Source organism: Equus caballus, unplaced genomic scaffold (assembly GCF_041296265.1).
Source record: "Equus caballus isolate H_3958 breed thoroughbred unplaced genomic scaffold, TB-T2T haplotype1-0000016, whole genome shotgun sequence".
Classification (NCBI taxonomy): domain Eukaryota; kingdom Metazoa; phylum Chordata; class Mammalia; order Perissodactyla; family Equidae; genus Equus; species Equus caballus.
In genome coordinates this window covers 12,628,290-12,641,487 of record NW_027222391.1, presented here as the reverse complement: position 1 = coordinate 12,641,487, position 13,198 = coordinate 12,628,290, and the positions used below count along the sequence as shown (strand labels likewise).

Genomic DNA, 13,198 nt, shown 5'->3' with positions numbered 1-13,198 from the left:
ATTGTTGAAGTAACCATTTAGAAAAAGTGAGAACTTCAAATTTCTCTTCACAAACATGGTCACTCTGAAATTCTAGAATCTTCTGGCCCCTTTAAGTGCCAAACTTCAAAACAATAGTCTCTCCTCATTAAGTAAGAAATATATAACCACCTATATATATAAGTACATATACACACAAATACACTTTTATAAAATATGTAAACACATATATACAGTTTCATATTTTTGTAAACATTTGTACTTTTATCCTTATGTATACAATAAATTTTCTATATATTATATTTATATGTATAAATAATACATGAATACTATTTTTGCTTATTATACCAGTCAAGGTTTAACCAGAGAAGCTGAACCACTAAGAAATTGATAGATACGTAGACATATACATTTAATAGATTGTATGGAAATTTGGCCCTGTGAAAGTGTGAAAGCTGGTTAAGCAGTCTGTGTGAGGCTGTTACCTTTGTGTCTGATGCTGGACATTGATAGGCCTTGTGGCAAGCAGTCACGAAGGGAAGATGGGTATGAAGTGTGGTAGATCAATTGCAGGCTGGAACCCACATGCTTCAGCTGTGACCCTGCAACGTGGACTGAAATTCATGTCCTTTCTTGCTGTCTCTGGAATTTGTGGTATGGCTATCTTGTGGAAGCTGGGGTCCTTCTTCATGAGGCTGAACACACACACCTGGCCCAGAAGTCACAGATGCTAAAGGAAGGTTGAGGGCAAGGTAGAGCCAATCTCAGGCCCAGATGCTGCTTCACAAGAGTGAGGTGAGGCAGCATATCACCAACTTTACGGTCTGTAAACAACACAGCAGCTGCTTCCCTTCAGCCTCGACATCTCCCTGAGAATCTTTCCTGTGGCTCCTCTTAGCCAGAAACACACAAACGTGGGAACTCTGGGAAATGTAGTTCATCCTAGCCACATTGACACATTACAAAGCGACCAGAGTCCATCCCATGTCAATTTGGTACACATACACATCTCCTTAAAGCACACTTAATCACAAAATAAACAGGACAAAGTCATCCTCCTGCCTAACATGGTATAACTATCCTGCATACAACCAAAATCATGCCAAACATTCGTAAAAAACAGGGAAGAAATGCCCATTACTATTGTCCACAGAATGAGTCCTCCTATCCACGTGCTAACCTATTCTGTGGATGTCAGTTAGGACTCTTCCTCAGTCACTCCTGTTCATGCAAATGGACCCACAAACAAGGTAGCCATGGAAGACATGATGGAGGCTACACATGGACTCAGCAACATGGACTTCCACTCACCAAGTTCCACTGTTGGGTGCCCAACCTGCCAGCAACTGAGACCAAGATTGCATCCTTGATACGGTATTACTATCCAGGAGAACAGCCAGCTACTTGGTGGCAGAGTGGGTCAACTGGATAACTTTCATCGTGGAAGGGACAGTGCTTTGTTTTTATTACAATAGACGCTTACTCTGGATATAAATTTGCCTTCCTTGCGTACAGTTGCTGCCAAAAAACCACCTGTGGACCTATAGAATGCTTTACTCACCATAGTGGTACTCCATGAAACATTGCTTCTGCCTAAGGAACTCATTTCACAGCAAATGAAGTGTGGGAATGGGCCCATGCTCATGGAATCCACTGGTCTTAGCATATTCTCCATCTTCCTAAAACAACTGGCTTAATATGATGGTGGAAAGGGCTTTTGAAGACTCGGTTATGGCAACAGCTGGTCGGAAACACCTCATATGGCTGGGACAATGTCCTCCAGGATGCAGTAAATCCTGTTAATCTGCATCTAATTTCTGATGCTGTTTCTTCCATCAATCAGTTTCTCGGGACCAGGCATCAATAGGTAAAAATGGGAATGAGTCCTCTCACTATAAAATTTATAATTATGATCCACCAGGAAAATCTTTGCTTCCTGTTTCTGCACTTTTAGGCTCTGCTGCGTTAGAGGTCTTTGTTCCAAAGGGAAGTATTTTTCTACCAGGTGACACAACAAGGATTTCATTTACTGATAATTGAGCCTGCTACCCTGCCACTTTTGGCTCCACATATCACTGAATCAACAAGCTAAGGAGGTACTATATACTGGCTGATGTGACCGATCCTGAGTAGCAAGGGGAAATTCAGTTGCTACTACACCATGGAGATAAGGAGGAGCATGTCTGCAATGCAGGAGATGTTCTAGGGAGCCTCTTTGTGATGAAAGTCAGGGGAAACCCATAACCACCCAATTCAGACAGGACTACTAAGGGCCCAGATCATTCCGGAATGAAGTTGGTGTCACCTCACCTGACAAGGAAGCTGACCAGCTGCACACTAAGGGAATATGAAATGGGGAGTGAATGAAGACAGCTGTAAACACCAGCCGTGCTCATGTGAGCTGCTGCAAAACAAAACTGTAACAGTACAGCCCTTTCTTCCTTGTTTTGATATGAACGTTTGGTTCACATATATTAACTAAATATTTTTGTCTTCATCCTCTCCATCATCACCTTTTCTAACATACGATATAACAAAATGGTTAGATTCATATCTCGGTATTTAAGTTATATGACATAAAAGGAGGGGTATGAATCAGATAGGAGTAAATGAATTTTGCCTAAAAACCTAAAAGGATTTTGTATCCTCTTATGGGGAAAGGCACAGTGTCTTTTATATCCTCTTCTTGAGAAAAGGTTAACATGTTTTTCATTGTACATGGAAAGCTTTATCATGTTAGGTGGAAGGAAAACTCAGTACTGTCTTTATTTGGAAGTTAAGAATAGTTTAAAGAAATATGAATAGGTGCCAGGTTGAAACATAATAAAGCCATTGTACTTATGTACTTAAAAACAAACAGGATATGTGTCCTAGGTAGACCTGAGAGCCTTCAAATTATAGATCAGGCTGATAAAACTAGGATTATAATATTTAATCAACCAAATCTCCCAATCAGCCCTGTATCTAATTCTCATATGCACACTTCTCAAAATGAGAGTTGGCAGCCATGGTGAAGCCTAGTGCAAAATACTAATCTACATTGATCCTCAAAATATCCACTCTATCCCTCTTTGTGTTTTTCCTCCTAAATGTTTCGCTAGCTCTCCATGCATTCCACACTATCTACTTAGTTTCTAAAGTGAAGAATTCAGAACAGAACGTATTCTTTAAAGTATAATTCGACCATAAGAAAGAAGTCACATGTATTAACTCTCTCCATATTAATGCAGCCTAGTATCATTATATTGGCTGTCACCTCACACTGTTATTTCAAATTCAGCTTCTTGTGGACTAAGGGCCCAAATCTTCCGCATTCCCCCTGATCGCTCCAGCCCTAACCAGACATCCACACATTTCCCTTTTACTAAAATATTCATATATTTCCTATCTCTTTCCTCATTTTTTCCCCCATTTTTCTCTGTAAATCTCTGTAGCGTAACTTTTCCATCATCTGATTCATGTCGTCTCTCTTTCTGCCCCAGGTAGCTTTTATAATAATTTCCCATTCCAATTTGCAGCTCTCAACTGGCTTTTTTTTCCTCTGCCTCATCAGGCAGCTTTCCTCATGAACTGACTAATATCACCTTCATATTTAAGGAATGAGGACATAAACTGACAATGTCAGAGTGTGCGCCAGTTTCTGAAAAGGATTTCATGGATACCTGAAACACCAACATTACCTTACCTGAAATTTCCTCTGCAGAGGCTTGTGGGCAGAACAAGTATAGAAGTGAAATAGAGAGGCCAGGATAGGCCCACGCTGACTCACACATTGGCTATTGGTCATCCAAACAAGTCTTTTCTGAGGTGCTCATCAGACTTCCTTCTCTAACCCTGGAACTCTCTTTTTACTGGTGGAATGGCATAGACTATATTGTCCTCCACAGTCAGCACTGATTATGCTAACTATCCTAGTGACAGACCATCATCAAGAGCAAGAGTGCATGTAATTCTGTAAGGCTCTGGCAAGGTATGCTCAGGTTTTGAGCTCCATCAGCACACGCCAGGATAGATTAAGTAACTGGACTTCCTTAACGTCTACTAGTTGGGTCTTTGAATCATGCAAATGCTTCTGCTGCCTCTAAACCTATATTTCAGATGCCTCTCCATTCCAAACTGGCCATGCAAGCTTAGGCAATAAGAATTTCAATTAATGTTACCTGATTAAGAAGCTACATCTAACACCAGCTTAATCATCAATGGGCCTAGAGTCAAAAGAAAATCTGTTTTGTGTTTTCTGCTATTTTGAATCGTTGAAGGCACTCTCTTCTTAGCTTTATACCCCCTTTTCTATTTAATAAAACCAGAATTTGCCTTTAGCACTGGTCTTTTTAGAATTAGCCCCTTCATGACTCCATGAATGTTTTCTTATCAGGAATGAGACTTGGTCTGAAACAAGGCAAATGTGAGGGAAGAGGAGTACTGTCTGTGAGAAATGAATCAAGCCATAGTCCAGAAGACCTATGATGATGTCACCTGAGGCAAATCAAAGACACTAAGTAGATGGCATCAGAGATTCCAACCCAGAGGACACATCCTGAATCTCTTCTGAAAACCATTACTCAAGATGCCAATTACACTTGTATGCACGGAGATGAGCATTCCCAAAGGGCTTTCCTGGACTCAGTCTGTAGAGGTCAGGAGAACTAGTTATCTCAATGAACGTGGCTCTGAAGACAACATGGGGACATCTTCTCTAAGGGTCAATTAACCGTGGAGAGAAATATTCCCTAGAGTCCCTGGCTTTTTTCCATCTTGGAACCAGGTTCTCTGTACTCTTTTTGTATCCAACACTTGTGAGAAGACAGTGAGAAAGATCTAGCCTCTATTACCCACAAGACACTTTTGAGGTTTCCCCATGTGCCATATCATAGAAGAGAAGTCAAGGAATGGAAGCAGGAAGTTACTGCTAGCATTCCTCACTCTCGCTGTTGGTCATACTCCAATTTTATACACTACATTAATATAACATGTGAAAAGATTTCAGATACAGAAGTAAAATAACATCATTAGCTATCAGGGAAATGCAAATCAAAACTACAAAGAGGGATCACCTCACTCTGGTCAGAATGGCTATAATTAACAAGACAGGAAACAACAAATATTGAAGAGGATGTGGAGAGAAGGGAGCGCTTGTTCACTGCTGGTGGGAGTGCAGACTGGTGCAGCCACTATGGAAAGCAGTATGGAGTTCCCTCAGAAAATTAAGGATAGATCTACCATATGATCCAGCTATCCCACTGCTGGGTATTTATCCAAGGAACTTGAAAACACAAAGGCACAAAGATACTGGCACCCCATGTTCGTTGCAGCGTTATACACAATAGCCAAGACTTGGAAGCAACCTAGGTGCCCATCAGGGGACGAATGGATAAAGAAGATGTGGTATTTATACACGATGGACTACTACTCAGCCATAAGAAAAGATGAAATCTGGCCATTTGTGACAACACGGATGGGTCTTAAGGGTATTATGCTGAGTTAAATAAGTCAGGGCGAGAAACTCAAATTCCATATTATCTCCCTCATAAGTAAAGGATAAAAACAATGACAAACAAACACATAGCATTGGAGATTGGATTGGTGGTTATCATAGGGGGAGGGGGCAGGGGGGAGGGCATAGGGGTGATGAGGCTCCCATGTGAGGTGACGGACTATAATTCATTTTCTGGTGGTGAACACGATGTAATCTACACAGAATTCGAAATATATTATGATGTACATCAGAAAATAAATAAATAATTAATTTTAAAAAAAGAAACGTGACAGCTGCATCATGGTAAAGTCAGTTGTTCTCTTTGTCTGTCCACTTTATGTTACACCTAGTGGGACATCAATTGACCAAAAAAGGACTCACTGCAAAGAACACCAGAATGCCTGAGACTTCCGTGCATCTATACGTCAAAAGGTTGGTGGGCTAGAGCAATGGAACTAGGGAAGCAGCCCCCTCCCCCTCCGAAGGCAGTGGCAATACAAAATGTGTATGCTGCCAGCGGTGGTTCTGGTGTCCTAACCTGAGGAGCACAGCTGCATGCATCAGCAGCCTGAGGCTACAGGAGCAGGCATGGTGCTTGTTGCATAGCCCCTCTTTGTCCCAGCAGTGGTGGGTCGTGCACACGACCTGAGGCTTCAGGACACACAGCAGTGCCAGCGACCCAGCTCCCTCTCTCTCTCTCTGACAGTGGCTCTGGTGTTTCCAGCCGTGGGTACAGCATCCACAGCACAGATATCCACAGCAAGGGTGGTGGTGCTCTGACCTGAGATTTCAAAATGCTCACCAGCGCGGGCCAGTGACCAGAGACTGCAGGAAGAACAATGACATTCGGTTTAGCCCTACCCCACCCCCCACGATGGTGGGGGGCGCCCATGCCCTGACACTGCAGGCAACACAGCAGTGCCAGTGAACGAGCCCCCTCCATTTCCCCAGGCAGCAATGACTCTGACCCTGGTCTTTCAACATCAAGGGCTGCATTCAAAATGCAGATACCACTGGCAGAGGCAGTGGTGCCCTGATGCGAGGTTTCAAAAATCACACTTACCCACAACAACAACCAGAGGCTACAGGAGGAGAAAAGGTACTTCTGGCTTCACACCTGCCCCTCCCACAGCAGTGTAAGGTAGCATCTTCAACCTGAGGTATCAGGAGCCACAGCAGAACTTGTGACACAGCCTCCAGCGGCAGCACCTCTGACATGGGCTCTACCACCATTGGGGGCTGCATACCGGACCCTGGGCCCATGCAACACCCATAAATCCAATGCCTCTAACCCATGTGTTTCTCTGGCAGTTCTCTTTGCCCAGGCAGAAATGCATCTGTCTTGGGTGGCTGTTCCAGTTACCTTTAGCTAGTTAACAAATTATCCTGAAACTTGGCAACTTGCAAGAATTGTTTTATTTTTCTCACTATTTTGTGGGTCAGGAGTTTGGGAAGGGTTTAGCTCGGCAGGTCTTCCGTGGGGACTCTCGTATTGTTGCCATCTGATGTTGTGCAGGCTGTGTCATCACCAGGCTAGACTGGGATGATCATCCAAGATGCCGTTTCTTCTTCTTGTCCTCTTTTAAGCCTATTTATTTTTATTTTTATTTTCAGTGATTATGAAGACACATATCTATTGAAGCTTCAGGTCATTAAGCCAATGCACTCCAAATTCATTTTCTCCTATGCTGGCTGTGTCCACCATTCCCTCATCCCCTCTAACTTAGTCTGTCTCTTTCCATTTGCCTTTTTCCCTTTAAAGTTGGAGAGAGGAATCAATTTTTCTTCCTTTGGTCTTACTTCCCTTCTGCTTTCACACACCTTTCCCTTCAGGACCTCACATTAGAACTCTCCACACACCTCTTCTCTTCCTGTGTGGCCAGAGCATAAGCGAGATGGGGGATACGAATCAACCTCTTTTGTTCTGGGTCCACTCCTTCCTGCCATAGGTGTTACTAGGAATATAGGACAAGTGGTTTTCCTCAGGAATGCAATCTTTTCACAAGAGGGCAGTGCTTACAGGCTACAGAAAAATTTTCTCCTACAGAGTCATATATCTGCTAATGTGTCCAAACTGAGGATCATTGATAATATCCTTATAGAGAAGCTCTAAGCGTCTGTGTCCCACCTGCAGAAACAGAATTCTTATATAAGGGTCAGTTTAATTTGAGAAATACCTAGACTTTCTCTATATTTTACTAGGAATGAGCCAAGTTTCCTATGTTTGTATGCCAGGAAAGGGCAGGGAATAAATAATCTGTGAGGTCTTTCCTCTCCATTAGATTCTGTTTCACTAATGGTTTCAGGAACAATAGAGTTGGGCTTTCTCTTTTTTCCTACATTTAATCAAACTGCACTTGTCCTATGTCTGATTGACTGTTAATGTCATGATGCTGCCACATTTTGTTTTGCTCATGAGTAAGATGGAAATTCACATCCAAGTCCCATTACCCCTTCACGTTGTCAACATTTATATCAGTTGCCATATGAGTTAAAGTCACTACTTCTGCAGGTAGAATTGCATCTGGAGAGGAAAAGATGAAGTAAGTCCGTATAGGTCTGAAGTTGGACCTCTTCTTGCTCTTTGATGTCTTCTGCATCTGTCTGCCTTTCTATTCTTTTCTTAGTATTTGTCTAATATCTCTCTCATTCTCTGACCCTCTCTTGGGCTTCCCGCGCTTTTTTCTCCACAAGTTTTCAAAATGTAGTTCAGAAACATTTTTATCACTGTGTTTGTTTTATGTATATTCAACGTGCCATGTGTAGCTGGAACTGCTGACATTGTTCCAGGATAAGTGAAGTCTAGGGAAATTTCAGCCTCACTCAACCTACTCATTTACGTATCCTCTTTCTCTCACTCTGCCATCTCACGTCTTTGCTACTATTTTCTGATTTTTGTCTTTGTTTCTGCTCTTACCCAAGAGCCCTTTAAGAAAGTGACCATTATGTTAGAAATGATTAGATTTGTTCCCTACTTTGAAATATTAAATGAAATGCTTATGTGGCCTAATACATTAGATCCCAAATCTGACCGCTTGCTTGCTGAGCAACTGAATTAGATTCTCTAGGTTAGAAAGTGTGATCTATTTAACTATTCATTTTGTCAAAGACAGAGGAAGTGTGTTATAGTTTTAATTATTTCATCTGACCCCTCTACTAAATCCTAATACTTGTAGGAGTAATATGGGTTTAAAAACATTTTATTAAGTATACCATATATTCAGAGAACTGAACAAATCATAAGGGTACAGCATGATGAATTTTCAGAAAGTGAATCCATAGGGTAACCAGCACACAGATCAAGACAAACAATGTCACTTGCCCCCCAGAGGTTCTTATTATTCCGCTTTCCATCAGTGTCCCACAGGGGTAACTACTATTTGACTTTGAATACCAAAGCTAAATTGAGCCTGGTTTTGAACTTGATAAATTTAGAATCGTACAGGACATACTCTTTTGTGTCTAACTTCTTTGGCTCAATATTTTGCTTCATGAGATTCATTCCTGCTGTTGTGTTTAGACATTTGTTCTCGTTACTGAATAGATTTGCATTGTGTGCCTATCCCACAGTTTAATTACCCACTCTAATATTGATGGATATTTGGATAGTTTCCACTTTGGTCTGTTATAAATAGTACTCGTATGAAAATTCTAGAACAAGACCTTGGTGGCCAAATACTAGCATTCCTGTTGACTGTGTGCTCATTCTCAGCTATAGCAGATACTGACAAAGTGTTTCACAAAGTGGTGGTTGTAGTAATTTACTCTCCAACCTGCAGTGTATGAGAAATCCAGTTGTTCCACTTGTTCAATCTCCTTGCCAAAATTCGGTTGGTGTGTCTGTATTTTTTATTTTAGCCATCATAGGAGGTGAGTGACTCTATTTCAAATGTAGGTTTACTTTGCATTTCTCTGGTGACTAATCATGTTAAGAGCCTTTCATATGTTGATCAGCCATTTGGATGTTCTCTGTTGTGAGTGCCTGTTCAAATGCTTTGCCTATTTTCTATTGAGTTGTCAGCTTTTTTCTTAGTGAGATTGTAAGTGTTCTTAATATGTTTTGCTCATGAGTTCTTTCTTCAACCTAAGTATTGATACCCTTTCTCTCCTCTGTAACTCTCATTTTTAGGCTTTATATGGTAATTTTTGATAACTGGAAGTTCTTAATTTTAATGTAGTGCAATGTTTCTATTTGTAGCCTGTATAGTGTTTTAACGTCCTGTTTAAAAAATCTGTCCTACTCCAAGCTCATAAATATTTTTCTATTTTTTCTTCTAAAAGAGTTTTTACTGTTATATCTTTCACATTTAGATTTTATATCCACCTGAAATTGATGTTTGTGTATGGTGTGAGGTCAGGATCAAAATGTATTCTTTCCATATTCACATCCAACTTACCCAGCATTATTTATTGAAAAGAACATCCTTCCCCCGCTACATTGTAACATGATCTGTCTTATCTGTAGGTGTGCTTCCACACTTCTATGTTCCATTTGTCTGTGTATATAACGTTGTGCCAATAGCACACTGTTTCAATTATTATAGCTTTAGTCTAGATATTTAGCAGTGTAAGTCCATCGCTTTTATTTTTCTTCTCCAAGAGTATCATGACTATTTTTGGCTCATTATGTAAGTCCCTCCACCCACCACCCATAACTGCTTTTAGTTTGATTGCCATTACATTGACTCTATAGAAAAATTTGGAGAAAATTGACATCTCTAAGTACACAGTCTTCCAATCCATGAGCATGTTGCAGCCCTCCTTTTATTTAGGTCTTTTAAATTTTTCTTAAAAATATTTTGTTGTGTGTAATCTAGGGGTCTTCTACATATTTCATCAAATTCAATCTTTCATATTTGAAGCTTTTGCTGTTATAGTTAATGGTATAATTCATAAAGTCTAATTTTCTGTTTGTTTATTATTCCCCTTTTTGTAGGGTCCTTGTAAGGTTTTGGTATCAAGATTTTACAGTCCTCATAAAACAAGTTGGAAAATTTTCCCTCTTACTCAGTTTGCTGGATAGCATTATTTAAGATTCACATAAAATATGGAAGCTGTGGGCCAGCCCCGTGGCCTAGTGATTAAGTTCACGTGCTCCTGTTTGGCAGCCCAAGGTTTGCCAGTTCGGATCCTGCATGTGAACCTACACACTGCTCATCAAGCCATGCTGTGGAGGCATCGCACAGAGAAGCGCTAGAATACACAACTATGTACTGGGGCTTTGGCAAGAAAAAAAAAGGAGGAAGATTGGCAACAGATGTTAGCTCAGGGCCAATCTTCCTTACACACACACACAAAAAAGTAACACAGATTAAAGTGATGATCAATGTAAAGTAAGAAACTATTCTAAGAATTTAAACACATTTTTTTAAAAATACGGAAGTTTGGATCCAGACTGTAATTCTAAATTTTTGTGTATATTATGATGTACATCATAATATATTTCAAATTCTGTGTAGATTAGATCATGTTCACCACCCAAAGACTAATTACAATCCAACAAGACACACGTGTGCCCAGCCACGCCTTTCACCCTGTTCCCTCCCTCCTTCCCCTCTGGTAACCACTACTCCAATCACTGTTGATATGTGATTGTTTGCTGTTGTTTTTGTCTTCCACTTATGGGTGAAATCATACGGTATTTGACTTTCTCCCTCTGACATTTTTCACTTAGTATAATACCCTCAAGGTCGATCTATATTGTCGCAAATGGCCAGGTTTCATCATTGCTTAGGGCTGAGTAGTATTCCATTGTGTATATATATACACCACATCTTCTTTATCCATTTGTCCCTTGATGGGCACCTAGGTTGCTTCCAAGTCTTGGCTATTGTGAATAATGCTGCCATGAACATAGAGATGCATGTATCTGTATGCATTTGTGTTTTCAAGCTCATTGGATAAAGACCCAACAGTGGAATCGCTGGATCCTATGGTAGATCTATTGTTAATGACCTAAGGATACTCCATACTGCTTTCTATAGTGGCTATGATACGGACCCTGATATCAGTTTCCTCACATTAAACCCAGAATATATGGGTTTAAAATCACGCTCATTCCTTGCTTACTCTCTGGCTTCCTGGCTCCATAATCCACTATCCTCCATGGAGACAGATACCATCAAGGACAAGCACCTGGATTATCTCCTCCCCGCAAAGAGATACAGTCTGGTGGGAAAGCTGCTGACCAGCAAGGTCACAGGCTTCCTCTTCTCTGCAAGTAGTCTCAAGGCAAAAGACAGGCTGGTGGGAAAGCTCCGACCAGCAAGGCCATATGCTCCCACTCCCCTACCTAAAACCCCAAATAAAAACCCTTCCTTTTACCTTTGTGGGGAGTTTGGGATTTCAGCGTTAGCTTCCCTCTCTCCTTGCTCAGCGCTGTGCAAAAATAAAGTTCCTACTTTCTTCCACCACACCCAGTGTCAGAGATTGGCTTGCTGCGCAACAGGTGAGCGAACTCACATCAGGTTCAGTAACAAATCTGGCTGACCTTTCAGGGGACAGACTCATCTCCCGTGGCCCACTGAAACCTCAGATCTCCACCTGGGGAGGCAGTTTTCCTCCACTGCTCAGAGTCGTCCGTCATCCCGGCGGGTCCCAACATGCAGCTCATGTTCTGTCCACACTGTGTCCAAGAACCAACTTTCTCCAGTTTCCCAGAGCCCGAGCACAGTCTTCCCTGGCCACCCTTCCAGCTAGGAGTCTTTTTCACTGAAGCTGGCCCCTGCCCAGGGACAGGGCTCCTGTGCTTCCCCCACCTCACCGGGCCCTGCCCTCAGGCGACACCACACCCTGCTGGTACGGTGTCCGTCATCTCCTCTTACGCCATCCAGAGACCCGGTCTGCAAGTCTGGGGCTTGGGTCAGCTGCTCCTAAGCTCCCTGCAGCAATGGGAGAACTCGGGAAAACAAGCCTCAGGAGCCAAGTTGAGGGTGGCGATCTGAGGCCAGCAGAGAACCAGGGTTGAGGGCACCCCGGCCAGCCACCAGCCACATCCATTCTGTTTTGCTGATGGTCTGAGACTGCTGCCCTCCTGACCATGCAGCTCCCTGCATGGGGGCTCCCCCTACATCTGCTCTCCCTCCTGCAGGCAGTAGGTCCCTCCCCATCCCCGTGGACCCTGACAAGTCCAACATGGCTCTAACCTGTGTCCCTTCCAGGGTGGAGAGCCATCATCCATGTCTGCTTCATCCTGGAGAGGGACCAGTGCATCAGCGACTTCAATGAAAAGATGAATAATCAGGACGTGCAGATGAAGCTCTTCAGTGGGGTCTCCGTGGGCAGGAGGGGCCTTAGGGACAGTGGCGTGGCTACAAGGAGTGGGCCGTCAACATCAGCCAGCACTAGAGGCAGCTGTGCTCAGCCTTTGGGCCAACAGCACCCTGTGTTCTGATCACAGTGTGTGTGTGTTCATGTGTGTGTGCATCGAGGTGGGTGTGCAAGCCAGCCCTGTCTCTCTCTACACCACCACTGTGAGTCGACCCCTCTTGGTCACTCTGCATCCACCCAGAGGATCCTTCTGACATCCCAGACCCTTGTGGCCCTGCCTCCTCCCTCCTCCACTCGAACCCCACCACCCACTGCCCTGGCCTCACAGAACACATTTAAACATCTCCACCATGACTGACACCCCTTTTCAGGCCAGCCACCTCTAGCCAGCACCCACTGGTGTCGTTCCTGCCCTCTCACTGTCGGTTCCTTCCCCCAACACCTCCTCAGCCCAGTGGGTCTCCGTCTGCCACC

General features: G+C 42.8%; 2 protein-coding genes across 3 annotated transcripts in view; one reads left to right on the top strand and one right to left on the bottom strand.

Annotated features, from left to right (window-relative positions):
- The window catches only part of LOC138922852 (odorant-binding protein 2b-like), a 64,749-nt gene that overhangs the window by 22,138 nt on the left and 29,413 nt on the right, over positions 1–13,198 (top strand). The window lies entirely within an intron of this gene.
- LOC138922850 (olfactory receptor 2AE1-like) overlaps positions 1–13,198 on the bottom strand; it is a 36,065-nt gene that overhangs the window by 9,186 nt on the left and 13,681 nt on the right. The window contains exon 1 of one of the 2 annotated variants that reach the window (XM_070259308.1): positions 465–5,506. The exons of the other annotated variant lie outside the window; for it this stretch is intronic. Coding sequence (XP_070115409.1) covers positions 465–486 — 22 coding nt within the window. The 5' untranslated portion in view covers positions 487–5,506. Of the gene's footprint in view, positions 1–464; positions 5,507–13,198 lie in introns of those variants that run through there. 2 annotated transcript variants of the gene reach the window in all.